We start from the raw sequence: 16,208 nt of genomic DNA, 5'->3' as shown, positions 1-16,208 counted from the left end.
GGATCTTTTATGTTTTTTTTTTATGACCATGGTGCCCCCTGGTGGACAAACACACACAGAACAGGCTGGGGCTTCTCTAACCCCAGGGGCCCAGCTTTTGTGGACCTGCGGTTAAGAGACCCATTTAATGCTTAAAAGCTGCAATACCTCCCTCTCTCTCTCTGCCCCTCCCCCACTTGTTCTCTCTCCCTCTCTCTCTCTCTCTCTCTCTCAAAAATAAATAAGAACATTAAAAAACCAGCTGCAATACATATAGCAAGAATGATATACACTCCGAGAGTTAAATTTCTGAGTCTCCAGGTCTCTGGCTTGTGATCACACCGGACAGGGCAGGTTGGTTTTAGCTCATGAATTTTTGTCTTCAGCCCTGAGGCAGCTGGCACTTCTCTCCCAGGGTAAGAAGTTCAAGACTATGATTAGATGTTCTATGTCTCTTCAGTGTCTTCCTTCTAATTACTTCCCCAGTCTCCTCACCCTTCTTTTGTGCCTTCCAAAGTCTCTGTTCTGGAAGGTTCCATTCAAATCCTATCTTTTCCTTAAAACCTCCCCTGACCAGAGCAGCCTGAGGGCTTGTTCTTCTAAAACCTCCAGGTCAATTCTTGCCTGTGTAGTTAAACCCACGCACAGCGTGGGTTTCTCTCCAATTTTTGCTTTCTCTCGAATTTTCTGGAACCCTCAAGAATATATTGATCATTAACTTTTCCTGTGTGTATGCTCTGTCTCCCCTGCTGGATTCGAGGGGGTGCTAGTCCATTGATTTTATTTGTCCTGAAAAGTAGGCACCAGTGACCCAGGCTGTGGGCAAATGCCTAAGAAGCTCCCTGCGGTGGAGCGCATAAGGGTGTGGGGGTACTCTTGATTTGTTCGTATCTGCAAAGGGAGATGATACAAGGTGAACATATCAGTGCCCTAAGGATCTAGGTCCAGCAGAGGCATGCATAGTTTAGAGTGACCCCCTGTCCATGTCCTTTCTGTCACCCACGCCCTCTGTCAATCCCAACCCCTCCATTCGCTCCTCCTTGAGTCCAATGGGATCAGTCAGGAAGGTGAGTTTCTTTTTTTTTTTTTTTTAAGTGTATTTATTTATTTTTTAGAGAGAGCACAAGTGGCAGGGGGGCAGAGAGAGAGAGGGAGACACAGAATCCGATGCAGGCTCCAGGCTCTGTGCTGTCAGCACAGAGCCCGACGCGGGGCTTGAACTCATGAAGCACGAGATCATGATCTGAGCTGCAGTTGGACGCTTAACCGGCTGAGTCACCCAGGCGCTCAGGGCGATGGATTTGCAGTTTTATCAGTGAGAGCAGAGGGAGCATTTCACTATAGGGGCATGAACTGTCATAGGCAGAGAGAGGACAGGAGGGTGTGTGGCTTCTCGGGGCTGGTGGAAAAGTCTCCCATCTATGGTATAAGTGGCTTCATTAGGTGTCAGCTCATGCGAAGTCCCTACACAGATGTGTCACAGCTAAGGCTCGGAAGTGCCCCTATGAATTTTGTGCTTTGTCCCCGTAGGATTCTTGGGATGAGCTTCTTATTGGTGACGTCATCCTGAAAAGAGTAACGGCTTGTTCCAGGTAAGGCACTTCCTTCCACCCCCGGAGCGGAGACGGTGGGAGGGCCGAGGTCAGCCTGCTTTGTCCCTTGTATGACGCTGTGTGTGTGTGTGTCCAGATGCATTTTAACCACGGTGGACCCAGACACTGGCGTCATGAGCAGGAAGGAGCCGCTGGAGACCCTGAAGAGGTAGGAGCAGGCACCTTAATGTCTCTGGGAAGCAGTGAAAATAGCACGAACACACAGTCTTGAAGCCGAGGGGGGTCCTAGTGACTGGGTAATTGGGGAGATATTCCTGGGTGCCATGGTTCCCAGAATGTCTCCTTGCATAAATAATTATATTTCTCATTCAGAATTCATAATTCAAAGGAACCGATTTAAGAAATGCATTGTTTAGATATTTTGGCGAATTTGGAACTGAGTATTTGATGATACCAAATGTTTATTAGGTGTGATAACGGCACTGTGATATAAGATAGATACATATATTTTGGAGAAGGGTGTTGAAGTAATTAGGGGAAATGACATGATGTCTGGGATGTGCTGTATATTACTACAGCACACACACACAAAAAAGGTCACATGGAAAATTGTGTCAAAACTTTGATAAATAGAATCTGGGTGATAATTATATGGGCATTCATGGCAGCATTTCTACGTTTTTTTTTAATGTGTATTTATTTTTGAGACACACACACACACACACACACACACACACACACAGAGTGGGGGGAGGGGCAGAGAGAGGGGAACAGAAGATTTGAAGCAGGCTCTGGGCTGACAGCAGTGAGCGTGATGTGGGGCTCGAACTCACGAACCATGAGATCATGACCAGAGCCAAAGTCAGACGCTCAACCAACTGAGCCACCCAGGCGCCCCATCAGCATTTCTACTTTTATGTTAACTTTAAAGTATTCATAATAAAACATTTTAAGTGAAAGATACAGTTACAGAGATAAGTTTAAATGGCATCGAAAGATAGTTAAAATAACACTGAGTTTTAAAAGCTGATAACAAAATAGCACGTATTTTTCTTTTTTTATTTGATTTTACTTTTTAAAATATATAAAGGCACATGAGTAGATAAAGGGCTGGAAGGTTTTGTTTTGTGTTTTGTTTCCTTTAGAGAGACAGAGAGTGAGTGGGGGAGAAGGGCAGAGAAGGAGAGACAGAGAGAGAGAGAGAGAGAGAGAGAGAGAGAGAGAGAATTCCAAGCAGGCTCCATGCTTAACCTGGAGCCTGACATGGGGCTTAATCCCATGACCCTGGGATCGTGACCTGAGTTGACATTGAGAGTTGGACACTCAACCAAGCGAGCTACCCAGGCGCCCCCAGGACTAGAAATTTATAAACAGAAACATGAATGGAGGTGCTCTTGTGGCAATGGAATTATGAGAAAAAAATATTTTTATATGCAGTCTTTAAAATTCTTTTTAAATGTTTATTTATTTTTGAGGGAGAGGGACACAGAGTGTGAGTGGGGGAGGGGCAGAGAGAGAGGGAGACACAGAATCTGAAGCAGGCTCCAGGCTCTGAGCTGTCAGCACATTGCCCGACTCGGGGCTTGAACTCACGAACCACGACATGACCTGAGCCGAAGTCGGATGCTTTGGCCGAGCCACCCAGGCGCCCCAGGAGAGGTATTCTTGAAGTGAATAGCAAATGGCTGCTTTTCACCTGGGTTCCCACTGCTGGGTATAGAGTTGCAGGAACATTCCAAGAGAGGTACAGACAGCCCAAGGCAGCTCTCATCATTTTGAGGGGCACTGTGGATTCCTCAATGCTCAAAACAACATTAATTAACTTTCTCACTTTAACTTAATATTTATTACCTAATATTAAGAACTTTATATGATAGAGGCATCTGAGTGGCTCAGTTGGTTAAGCGTCCAGCTCTTGATTTTGGCTCAGGTAATGGTCTCAGCGTTTGTGAGATCGAGCCCCGTGGGGGGCTCTGGACTGTGAGCACGGAGTCTGCTTGGGATTCTCTCTCTCTGCCCCTCTCCCACTTGTGCGCTGTCTCTCTCTCTCAAAAATAAAATAAACTTTAAAGAAGAACGTAATATCATAGCATACTTGAGAGTTGTATATTTCACTGCATGTACATTTCCCCCCCCACCCCAGAAAAAGTAAGGAAAATTTTAACTCTAGGACATGATATACCAGCTGAGCTGTGTAGAGGTGAAGTCCACTGATGTCCGCGAATTATTTGCAAATGCAAAAATGTACATATAATGAATTGAGGGATGGATAAAATGTGATGAAGGAAATACAGTAAAGTGTTACATGTAGTGTCCAGGTGATGAGTAAGTGGGTGTTCGCTATAAAATTCTTTTAACTTGTGTGCATGTTTGGGAGCTGTAATAATAAATACTATGTGTGTTGGAATATTAGTAAGGGGGGTGGGGTTTTGAGAAGCAGCAACGACAGACCAGCTATGCCTCCAAACGCACTCACTCATTCAGCGGCAGAACAAAGCAGAACTTGGTCTTCCTACTTCCTGTGGCCGTAAAGGAGCTGCCGGGAGAGGGGCAGGTGGCCGGGGAAAGAGCCCTGTCCGGGGAGCCGGGAACCCAGCTCTGCGGCCAGCTGTCCCGAGCGTCGGCCGGTCCCCCTCTCGTGCAGGCCATGGGTGTTCTTCCCTCTGAAACAAGCTGGGTAGGACAGATCTGGATGATTCTGTGTGCAGACCAGCTGAGCGATTGTAGGAATTGACCCTCACCCTTTTTCTGTGCGTCCTGTTCTCTCTCTCTCCCCCCATCACGTGACTTGGTGTCTGTCACCCCCTCCCTCTGGATTTTAGGAAGTGTCTCTGTTGGTGGGAACAGCCTCCTGCATCAGGAATCTGTGTTTAGAGAAGGAGGATAATTGACCCCCACACGGAGTGAGGACAAGCAGGCGGGGGTCGCGGGAACCAGCACAGCTCTCCCAATGGTCTGCAGGCTTTCTGCAGCCCAGCACCCCCCAACCCCTCCATGGCTCCTAATCCCCCCGGAGAGGGAGCAGCCCACCTAGGTGTCTTTCCCTGTCTCTGACAGGGATTGGAGCTGCCATAGAGGTAGTAATTTACGCTCTCCCCGGGACAGGTGGCCATAAATCTGGAAGAGAGAGGCCTGGTCTTGGGACGTAAATCACGGGAAGCGAAGCAAAGCAAACAGTAGCGTCCAGAACACCTTCCCCGCTCTCCGGCAGGTCGCTCTGACGCCAGACTGCTTTGCGTTTTGCCGTGTCCTCAGGTGCCCCGGGGTGTGGTGCCTGCTGGTCCCCAGCGGGGAGACCTGTCTGCCAGCCTCACCCTCGGAAGCCTGGCGCCCGCTGGCAGAATGCAGGTGGCAGAGGAACGAGAGAAGAAATAGGTCAGGCGCTGTGGACCATCTGTGGGCCAAACCCAGGGGAGCCTTTGCCTGCGAAAAGTTCAGAGCGGGCGGCACAGAGGAGGAGGGGAGGTGGGAAAATATGGAGATGGAACTATTCTTTTCTTAAAAAAAAAAAAAGGTTTCTTTAAACATTTATTTATATTTTGAGAGAGAGAGAGAGAGTGTGTGAGTCGGGGAGGGACAGAGAGAGAGAGGGAGACACAGAATCCGAAGCAGGTTCCAGGCTCTGAGCTGTCAGCCCAGAGCCTGTCGTGGGGCTCGAACTCAGGAACCCTGAGATCATGACCTGAGCTGAAGTCGTGGAGACTTGACCGACCGAGCCCCCCAGGTGCCCCCCAGTGCTGTTTAATTCTTACCCTGGCCGTTGAGGTAGTGGATTGTGAGGTCTCAGAAGTGGCCTGTGCCCCAAGGTGGGGACCCAGAGGTGACCAGAGACCATGCTTGTAGCCACGGCCTGGGCATTGACCAGTAAACGAGCAGACTGGGCAGAGTGATAATGGGCAGCAGCCGGCACCGGTGCACGTACTTTACAGGTGGCAGCGTTTCCAGTCACACTTACCCTTGCAGTTTGGAGACCTCTGTTGAAGTTAAACACAGGGGCTTGGACCTCCTGCTCGTTCGAGAAGTTGTAGGTTCCCTACTCATGAAAAAAGGAAAATGCATTAAGAAAGGAACCTTTAGGGGCGCCTGGGTGGCGCAGTCGGTTAAGCGTCCGACTTCAGCCAGGTCACGATCTCGCGGTCCGTGAGTTCGAGCCCCGCATCAGGCTCTGGGCTGATGGCTCAGAGCCTGGAGCCTGTTTCCGATTCTGTGTCTCCCTCTCTCTCTGCCCCTCCCCCGTTCATGCTCTATCTCTCTCTGTCCCCAAAATAAATAAACGTTGAAAAAACAATTTAAAAAAAGAAAGGAACCATTAAATGCGTTTGCAATTTATTAATCCCCACCAAAAATTACGTATGCGGGGAAGAAAAATCGTAGGCGATCCCCACAAGATACAGCACTCTGTTTGCCGTCTGTTGAACAAAGCTCCGTGTGCACATGAATTTGCAGACCGCTTGCAGTACCCACTCATGCCCACAAGGGGTCGCCGATAAACTCGTTTATGGGGTCTTCCCGCGTCCCTGCGGGGAAGGGAGAGGGGACCGTGTTAAAGGGACCGGAAGGTGGGACAAGAGTGGGGGAGGGTTGTAGGGGAGCCCTGGAGGGCTCGACCCGCTGCCACAGCGCTTCCTGTTTCGATTCCGAGGCCCCGAAATGGACTGCCGCCTGCGAACCAGGTGACCAAACCTGCGCTTGTGCAAACCAACCTTCTTGCCCCGTTTTGCGCTGTTTGAGGGGCCGGGCTGCAAGGGGCCCTGCACTCTAAGTTACCTGGTGGGGGGAGTGAGTGTATATGTGAGTGGTTGATGGGAGAAGGCAGGTGAAACCCATGAATGGCCAAACCTTTGTGTAGAAGACTTAATAGCAACCCACTCAGTTTTTCCAGGCCTGTGTCCACACTCGCAAGGAATATAGATGACCAAGGATCAGTCGCATCCTGGGTAGGAAGCCTAGTGACTGTGGGTGGAGGGGCCAGACCTCGGTTCTCAGGCGCCCTTGGCAGTGAGCCGGTCAGGCAAGGTGCCTGCAGCCTGGCGAGGGGCCTCTGGATTTGATCCTCTCCAGTGGCTCATCTGCCCCCTCTGATCCGATGAACGAAATTAGGACCAGGTTGCCACAAACGTTTTTTTTTTTTTTCTTTTTCTTTTTAAAGCACCGTAGAATAAAATTAATGTTTTCTATCAAAATGTTTTGGAGCGCCTGGGTGGCTCAGTCGATTGTTGAGCACCCGACTCTCGATTTCAGCTCAGGTCATGATCCCAGGGTCGTGGGATCGAGCCCCACATCGGGCCCTGCACTGAGTGCGGAGCCTGCTTGAGATTCTCTCTCTCTCCTTCTGCCCCTCTCCCCTGCTCCCATCCTTCCTCCCTCTCTCCCTCTCTCTAAAAAAATGTTTTAAATGAGAAGGTGATGTAAAATTGGAGTTAGCTTAAGTGCGAAACTGGAGGAAAACTTTCTCCCGGTTCAGGGGGTAAGAGGAGAATCTCACCATGTTCTTCCCACACATCTGCCCCTGTGCCCTCCTGTGCTGCTCGTGTTTTCGGCCTGACGAAGATGTTCGTGCTGATTCGACTAGAGGGTTTTGCTCACCGACACATTCATCCATTCAACAAATGATTGTGGGTCACGGGTGACCTGTGAGCAGTACAAGGGAGTTTGCCACAGTCCCTGCTCTCCGGGGACCACCCCCCACCCCCCAACCAATCTTGCAGACAGATAGATGTGTGCCTTGACTATAGGACAAGGCATGTGAATGTTCCAGGAGCCGGCAGGGAAAATCAAGGGTGGGAAAGATACTCCTGGCTGGGGGATCCTGGGCTTCCTTCTTAGGAGATGTGGCATTTGAGTTAGGCCTCGAGGAAAGGGTAGAATTATAACGCACGGGGAGGTGGACGAGGGGTGGTGTCCCACAGGAGTCTCTGAGCCAGTAAAATGCAAAGCAAGATGAAAAGACGTGGAGAAAGGACACCTGAGTGGCTCAGTCAGTTAAGCCTCCGACTCTTGATTTCGGCTCAGGTCATGATCCCAGGGCCGTGGGATCACGCCCTGCCGCCCGAATCAGGCTCTGTGCTGAGCATGGGCCCTGCTTAAGAGTCTCTCTCTCCCTCTGTCTCTCTGCCCCTCCCCCCATTAAAAAAAAAAAAAAGGACATTTAGTAATCCATGGGAGAGCTACACAGGTTCATGTAAAGGGCAGAGGGGTGACAGGCTTGGAGAAGCTGCTGGGGCCAGGTAGAGAGCCTTGCATGCCCCGCTGAAGAGTTGGAATGCTATCTTTAGGCACCGGGGAGCCATTGACAGTTTCTGGGCCTGGGAACGACAAGACCAGAGCAAAAGGAAGGAAGTGGCATAGCTTCGTCCCAACCATGAATTGGAAGCCCCTTTGTCCCAACCATGAATTGGAAGCCCGGGGCGGGGGGGGGGGGGGGGGGCGGTGGCGGTCGGAGAACGAGGAAAAGAGATGGGTTGGGAAGTTGTCACAATGGTCTGAGCATGCCGAGGGAAGGCCGGAGAAGCAGTGAGCCAAGGCGAGGCCGTGGCGCAGGAAGAAGCTCAGGACTTGGCAGCTAGGGACAAGCAGCGGAAAGTGAGGGGCAAGGTGGACTAGATGACCCCGGGGCTCCACGCCCAGGGGCTGGTAGGACTGGCGGTTCTAGTGACAGACGTGGGGGAGCCAGGAGGAGAGCCGCCGGGGGCAAAGGAAGCTGGTAAAGGGTGTCCGAACGTCCCGAGTGCCTCATCTCGTAAGGCGGTCAGAGGGAACATTCCATGGAGAAAAGATGTGGGGGGCTGGGTGCCTTTCAGAGTTTGTGCTCCGGGGGGGCTGCTCCCCGCACGACTCCAGGAGGCGCCGTCCTGTCAGACTTTGATGGGGTTGGTGCTGTCTGGAGCCGGGCCCCGGTGGCTGTGGGTTGGGGACGGGGTGGGGGTGGGGGGTGGGCATTGACTTCAGCTGGGAAGAACCAAGAGGCCATCTGAGCTCTTGCTTCGTTCGGCCAAGACTCATCATGCTCTTTCTCCCATTGCAGTTATCGCCTGTGTGACCCTTCTGAGCAAAAGCTATACGGAAAATCGCCTCTCTTTGGGCAGTATTTTGTTCTGGAAAACCCAGGGGCAGTCAGAGTGGGAGATCCTGTGTACCTGCTGGGCCAGTGACAGGAATCCTGTCCTGGAATATCAGATACCTTGAAAAAAGATATCGTCAGAGACGCTGGGAAGCACGCCTGTGGAACCGATACCTCAGCATTTTCTTTGGGTCTGTGACTTCCGGTTTTTTTTGTTTGTTTGTTTTGTTTTTTTGCCTTTTAGACTTCTTTGTGCCTCAGTCCTTCCCAGGGTCCCAGTGCACAAGGCAAAGAAATAAGTCCTTGGGAGCTTAGTAGGACATCCGCAAGGCACTTAAATGACAAGACGGAACACTTGAAAATCCCTTGTTTAACTGTGATTGTGGAATCTGTTCCCCTTTTCCATTCACCTATCCAGAGGGCTAACCTCCATCGTCTCATTACCACTCCGGAGGAAAGAGAAGAGAAAGAGGAAGAGTGGGGAAGTGTGAAGAATGTTCTGGAAGAATGCAATGGAAATGACATAGCTCCCCAGATAAGGCTGGAGTGTCACATCCCTTTTCTCCTCAAGCCCTGGACTACGTTTTGAGGAGGCATAAAGACCCTGATCTTCAGGAAACACTTAAGATGTCAACCTCTTACAGATCATCACGGAACTGGCACTTCTGCTTCTCAGACAACGTCCACAGGATTGGATGGATCCTTCAATAGCACGCAGTGCCTCTGGGCTGTAGAACAGCAGAAATGTCATGGTGCAAAGTCAACCATTGAGAACAGCCATTGCTGGCAGACGCCGACAGGCAACACGTGAAAAGCAAGACAGACACAGACTTCCTTGTCTTGAGACAAATGTCAAGTACATCTCATTAGTGATCCAAACGTTTTTCCCAACATAGGAGAGTGGGCGGTAGCCCCAGAGAGGGGAAGACCACCGGTTTGCTGTTGTCTGAGACGCTGTGAAATGTTGCCCAGTGAAATAGTGGCGCCCCTCTTGGCGGATGAGCAAAAAGAAGCGGAAAGATGTCGCCCCCTGGTGGTGGCGAATGATAGCTTAGCCCATGCTGTGGAAAAGATTGAAAAAGAAAGTACCTGTGATTGGGTTTTAATTTTCTATCCCTGATTTTTTTTTTTTAAGGAAGTGGGGACACCCTCCAGGTACTCTCTGCTTCTCAGCTGTAAGTATTTGATTTCCTAAAAGCTCTCAGGAGGGTGGCTCTGTTGTCACAAAGCCCCCTGGGATCCTTGCTGGTCTCATCAACTCATGGCTGGGTGCTCCTCCTCAAATTCAGGGTGAGAAAGTTCTGGAGTCCGTGGATGAGAAGAAGCGTGATTTTGTGATTTGAAATGGGCCGCTGAAAACCTTTCGAAGGAGAAGAGGAAATCATGTCAGTTCATTAAAAACCGCTATCTAATCTTTCTACTTTCTAATGATTTAGCTCTAAGAGCTGAGGAACCATATCCTTCACTGCTGTTTTGTCCTTAGGAAGCTGACTAAATCGTGAAAAAATGTTCCCAAACGGTAAATAAACGGAAGCTACTCTAACTCGCTTCAGGTCTTACTAACTTCTTGGCACAAAAATCGGACTTTGAAGCCTGACTGATGTGAATGGGCGAAGCCGGTAATTGTGCCGCCCGACCAGAGCTGGGTCTCTTACAGATGGAGCTGCTCACACACAGCTTCCCCAGGCGAACACCCATCTCCGATGGGCTGGCAAGCAAACATGCTTTTCACCAAAAGCTGTGCGTTCTCCACGTCGGTTTTATAAAAGAGGTTAGTAATCACTGGAATCTGGCCCAGCTCTGAGGTAACCTTGGAAGTCAACAGGTGCATCTGTGTGTGTTTCCTGGTTGGTGATTCGCTGCAATTTGTTTTCTGCACCCTTGGCACGGAGCAGAGAGCGAAAGCGATCGGTCAGGTCACCTGGCCCGTCACCTTCCCCTGATAAATCCACTTTATGCTGAAACTACAGGTAGACTGAGGCAAAAATAAGAGTTTGGCAAGTAACGTTATGAATGGGACCTTGGGAACCCGTGGTGCAATGCAGCCGGGTTAGGAAACCATGTGAAGATGGACTCTGAGAACAGCCAATGGTTACGCACCAGTGACAAACTCAAGGTTGGTTCGGTAGCTGTTCCTAGGGATTTGTGATCGGTGGCAAGCTGAATGCCTCCGCCTGAATTTCTAGCCCTTTGTAAATAGTAACATCCACTTCCCCAGCAACCCATTCTGTGTCAAAGGCCACACTTCCTGCAGACCCTGTCGTTGTCTGTGGTGCAGAGCAGCCCTCGAATGGAGGGGGCGTGCGGACACCGTCGTTTGTCGGGGGTCCCCTTCTGCCCCTCAGGGTGGGAGGAAGATTCCTGTCTGGAGAGAGAAGTTCCAATGACCCCTAGAATCTCAGAGGACCTGGCCAAGCTTTGTGTCAGTGAGATTTAAGAGCCATTTACTTGTGTTGATTTTATATTTAATGAGTTGGTTCATGCCAAAGGCTGGGCTGATGCCTCGTTTGTGTTGGATACCGACCAGTTGCACACAATTCCACTTGAAATATAGGATCAGGATTAGAGACCGTCACAGACCCTCAGAACGGTCTTACCGCCGTGGGCGACGGACATTCGAGGTCAGGCCAGAACGTCCACTCCTGCTGGGTGTGGTGTTTCATTCTAGGTGGCAATTTATGCTTTCATCGCAGCAGAGAATTAGCAGCCAAGAGCTGGAGATGCTGAGAAGGAGAGTTTGAGAGAGGCCCCGGGCAGGCTGCTCAAAGGCTCACGTTCATGGTTGTTCCACAGAAAAAGTGGGAGCTGCACGCCCAGGAGACAGAAGCGGCGACGTGTACACGCAAGGGCAGACAGAAATCAGGCTAGGCACGCTGGAAATCGGGCAGTTGTCCGGCACCGAGAGATCCCCTCCTCCTCTCTTTCTGCCCTTAGGGGTGCAGGGGCTGGGTGAGGAGGTGCGCTCGGGGATCGCGGCCAGTTCGGTGAGACCGTGCGGAGGCCGGCCCAGCTTGTGACTTTGGGAAGCCGTCTGTGAGGCTGTGACCCACAGTAATGGCAGGCTGGAGCACCAGGCACGCGACCCCAGGACTCTGATAGGGTGACAAGTTGGAGCGGCCCATGACGGCGGAGAGTCCCTCAGTTGTGCCGGAGAGGCTCTCACACCAGGCCGCGACTGTAGGTCTAGCCCGGGCGCTGGTGCCACCCCCGAACACGACGCTGCCCTAGGTCTTGTTGGTCCGTGAAACCCTGAAAGTTTGCCTGCAGGGACGCTCCTGAAAAGGCATTTCTTGGACCGGTGACTCTGGGAAGTCCCGCATACCTCCCTTCGGGCTTTCTTCACAGGCCCAGCAGCTCATGGGACGTGCGAGACCTAAAATGAAGGATTCTGCTCGACACTGCCCTCCCCTACGCTCTCTACCTGACCCCCTCTCAAGAAATCTGCTCTGACCTCTAGATCTCTAGAGGGAGCACCAGCCAGGGGCAAGGAATCATGATTAGCAGGAACGGTGCCCTCCCGAGAAGGCCCGGCCACATGGAGGAGGCCTCTCTTGGGATGCTTCCTCTTGTCTTTTCTCTCATCCCTCTGACTGGGGCTGAAGGGTGGGACTGAGGCTTAAAGGTGAAAGGAGGTGTGGAGAGAGCGTCTTAGGCCAGCTTCGCTATTGTGGCGGACCTTGGGGAGAAGCCTATCTTCCCTCTGGACTCATTTTCCAAACCTGCATTCATGGATGGATGGTGGGGATCAGGGTTGGCGGGGCAGACGCAGACTCTAGTCCTGGCCTTACGGCACCACACAAGTGCTCCAGGATGCCCTCCGCACCAGGGAGGGGCACGATCTTTCCATCTGTTAGCTTTACCTTTCCCTCGAAACCTCTCAGCTAGAGCTGCCTCCTACTACTTTATTTGTATTATTATTATTTTTTTAAATGTTTATTTATTTTTGACAGAGAGAGGGAGACAGGGCATGAGCGGGGGAGGGGCAGAGAGAGAGGGAGACCCAGAGTCGGAAGCAGACTCCGGGCTCCGAGCTGTCGGCACAGAGCCCGACGCGGGGCTCGAACTCACGGACGGTGAGATCCTGACCTGAGCCAAAGTCGGACGCTCAACCGACTGAGCCACCCAGGCGCCCCACCTCCTACTGCTTTAAGCAGAACTACCCCAGGGTCTTAGTGCTTCTGACCATACACATATACTCCCTTTATACCATGATCTTTAAAAAAAAGTTTTTTTGATGTTTATTGATTTTTGAGAGATAGGGAGACAGAACATGCGTGACGGAGGGGCGGAGAGAAAGGGAGACACACACTCTGAAGCAGGCTGCGGGCTCCGAGCTGCCAGCACAGAGGCCGATGTGGGGCTCGAACTCGCAGACCGTGAGATCATGACCTGAGCCGAAGTCAGACGCTTCACTGACTGAGCCACCCAGGCGCCCCCCTTTACACCGTGATCTTATATCAGTACGAGCACCGTTTGGTTCTACCACTTTCTTAGAAATGGACAAGTGAGTTTTGAGAGTGCCTGAATTTGCCCAGTTTCAAGCAAGGGGAAGAATCTGGTCGAAGGATTCAACAAACGCTCTTGCAACTGGGATAATAGAAATGTGCCTGAGGTATCCCTTTGTCTGCTTTGACTGCAGCGTCTTCAGAGGAAGAGGCCCAGGCAACAGCTTTGGCCATGATCCTGGTCTCCCTCAAAACACAGCTCATAGGGGACTGGTGGGGCCATCTGGTCCCATCCTCTTGGGCCGAGCTCAGAAAGAGGAGTTGCCCTAATCACATTATTAGTCTTCCTGGACAGGCTGTAGTAACAAAAGGGGCTGAGAAGCGCCTTCTGATTTAACTTGTTCCAAGGCCAATTTTGATGGGTGGGTCAAGTTCAACCACGTTTGGATATTGACCAACCTGATCTATTCGCCCTTGGTGGTCATCAGTCGGGCCCCCATACCTTCACAGGGCATTCTAGACTACACTTCCTCCCACTTCCCTCATGAAGCCCACAGACCCTGATTCTTTCCCTTCCTTTCCTTCTCCGTACCTTCTACCAGTCCCTGACCTGTATCTTCCGTAGTCCAGACTCCAGTATTGGCGGAGCTCAGTGGGACCTAAGTTAAGGCTAACTTCTAGCTCTGTCTTTGGGATTTGCTGGGAGTAAGGTAAAGAAAGTATTGTCATAATTATTTCTGATTAATATTTTTACACCTAATAAAGTCTCAAAGGGATTGTGGTCTAGGGGAGGGGCACCTCCCAGATGACCTTGCCCAGCAATTAAATCGGCTTGTTAGTTGGAGGCCCAGGATGGCCGAGGACAGCTGGAGAGCTCTTCTTTGCAAGCAGCTCTGGTTAACATCAACCGGGAAAGCTCTCTGTAAACACATGAATAATTGATCGTCCAGCGCTCACATAGCTACTGAGGATCTGAGCCTGTATGACTCATTTGCAAGCCATTCCTGTCGTCTGGATGCCATAACATTGGAGGAATGATGATCGTTTCTTGGAGATTCTTCTGTGGCCAGAGTTGCCAAGACCAAGGCTGTAATGGTTTGTTATGATGACCTTTGTTATTCCATTAGGCTCAATTGCTTTAAAAAATGATGTGTGCATACTTTAGGAACGTTTTTACCCTTTACGTTGACCTGACATCATAGTTTATATTACAAAATGTATTAATGACAGAGGAGTGTTTTCATGTCCCAAGGACAAATTTTAACAACCATAATCTGCCCTTAGTCACCATAAATATAAATGTATTGGTCAAACAGATCTCGTTAATGTGGCCAAGATAAATGCAAGTCTATATTTTAAGGCAGTTGAAGTTCTAGAGAATATTTGGAGCTTTTTGTGGGGCTAAGAGATCTTGTGTATGTGCTATCAAAAGGCTGAGAAAATTAACATGTTCCCCCCTCTGGTTTTCTCTTTGGACCGATATAATGTCTTGGGATGTCAAGTAAGATTGTTCACATAGTTTCTGGACTCCATTAATGCCTGATGGGGTGAAGCTTAGTTCTTAAAGCTGTATTCTTTTCATTGTGCTCACAGTGCTTTTGAAAAGAAACAACGTATTTTCAAGTCTTAAAAAAAATTTTTTTTTTCTAAATGTTTATTTATTTTTGAGAGAGAGACAGAGGGTGAGCAGGGGAGGAGCAGAGGGAGAGGGAGACACAGAATCTGTGGTAGGCTCCAGGCTCTGAGCTGTCAGCACAGAGCCCAATGTGGGGCTCGAACTTACAGACCGTGATGATCATGACCTGAGCTGAAGCCAGACGCTTAACCGACTGAGCCACCCAGGTGCCCCTAAAGATTTCAAGTCTTAGCGATGTGTTGCTCAACGACATTTTCCTGTATTACACTGTGCCTTCAAGTTTTAATTGTATTAGTGCCCCCTGCCCCACCATCTTGCTTTCTGTAGGAGGAGCCCCTTTTCAACAGATGTGAGGCTGACATTTTGCATCATTTTAGTTGACAACGTCTATACACTGGCAGACGACCTTCTGGGCGCGGGCTGTAGGACTGGTCGAACGCTTCGTCTTCCTCTCTGTGACGCCACACTCAGAAGTGTTGGCCTTTGCTGGTGGTGTCCACATTTTAAGCTTCTCAGGCAGAAAATAAATCCTTGTTTAGAATCCTTTTTAATCGCGTTCTTATTTTGGACCATGAAAACGTGTTTAATACAGTAATGTCTCAAATGCTACTCTCTGAGAGAGCACACTGTTTACAGGGCTGAGTTCATCTCCCCTGGATATGGTAAACACGGAGCCACAATTGAATTCTGTGTGGATTATGGTCACCTGGCAATGACCGAGGAGTACTTCAGATAAAACCATTTCCCCTTCTTCCCTTAGAAGAATCTTCTCTTCTGAATCTGCTGTAGTCCTTGTTAGCACCACACAATGGGCTTTTGAATCACGATTTTGCCTGATTAACCTCCCTGGGATTGGGGATTGAATTCTTTTCTTTCTTTCTTTCTTTCTTTCTTTCTTTCTTTCTTTCCTTCTTTCTTTCCTTCCCTCTTCCTTTCTTTTCTTTCTTTCTTCTTTCTTTCTTTCTTTCTTTCTTTCTTTCTTCTTTCTTTCTTTTCTTTCGGTTTATTTTTATGTATTGTGAGAGAGAGATAGAAAGCAGGGGAGGGGCAGAGACAGAGAGAGGGAGACAGAAACCCAAGCAGGCTCTGCATTGTCAGCGCAGAGCCCAACTCGGGGTTCGAACTCACAAAAAACGTGAGGTCATTACGAGCCGAAGTCAAGAGTTGGATGCTTAACTGACTGAGCCACCCAGGCACCCCGTGGGACTGAATTATTTTCTCAATTTCGTGGTGTGGAGATAGTTCCGTGATAACCTCCTGTGTGGCTTAAACCTTTGATTCATTTAGAAAGTGAGGCACGGATACCCATGTTCAAAGCAACACTATTCACAATAGCCAACGGGTGGAAACCACCCAAGGGTCTGCCGATGGCCGAATGGGTAAATAAAATGTAGTGTATGTCCAGAGTGGAATGTTACGCAGCCTTAAAAAGGAAGGAAGTCCTGGCAGGTGTCACAGCATGGACGAAGCTGGAAGACGTTATGCTGAGTGAAATAAGTCACCAAGCCAGTCACCCAAGGGCCCAAACTGGACGA

General features: G+C 49.9%; 1 protein-coding gene across 4 annotated transcripts in view; it reads left to right on the top strand.

The window, feature by feature from the left end:
* Positions 1–16,208, top strand: part of MTARC1 (mitochondrial amidoxime reducing component 1) — a 41,233-nt gene that overhangs the window by 14,176 nt on the left and 10,849 nt on the right. For 2 of the 4 annotated variants that reach the window (XR_006706822.1, XM_045455712.1), the window contains exons 5-6: positions 1,510–1,571; positions 1,669–1,740. Coding sequence is in view for 3 of the 4 variants with exons in the window: in XM_045455712.1 (XP_045311668.1) it covers positions 1,510–1,571; positions 1,669–1,740 (134 nt within the window). In the remaining variant the exon portion in view is untranslated. Of the gene's footprint in view, positions 1–1,509; positions 1,572–1,668; positions 1,741–6,174; positions 6,677–8,556; positions 10,136–16,208 lie in introns of those variants that run through there. The other 2 variants (XM_045455710.1, XM_045455711.1) reach the window with 2 other exon arrangements.

Source organism: Leopardus geoffroyi, chromosome C3 (assembly GCF_018350155.1).
Source record: "Leopardus geoffroyi isolate Oge1 chromosome C3, O.geoffroyi_Oge1_pat1.0, whole genome shotgun sequence".
NCBI classification, from domain to species: Eukaryota; Metazoa; Chordata; class Mammalia; order Carnivora; family Felidae; genus Leopardus; species Leopardus geoffroyi.
The sequence above is the reverse complement of the archived record's forward strand: the minus strand, read 5'-3'. Positions and strand labels throughout refer to the sequence as shown.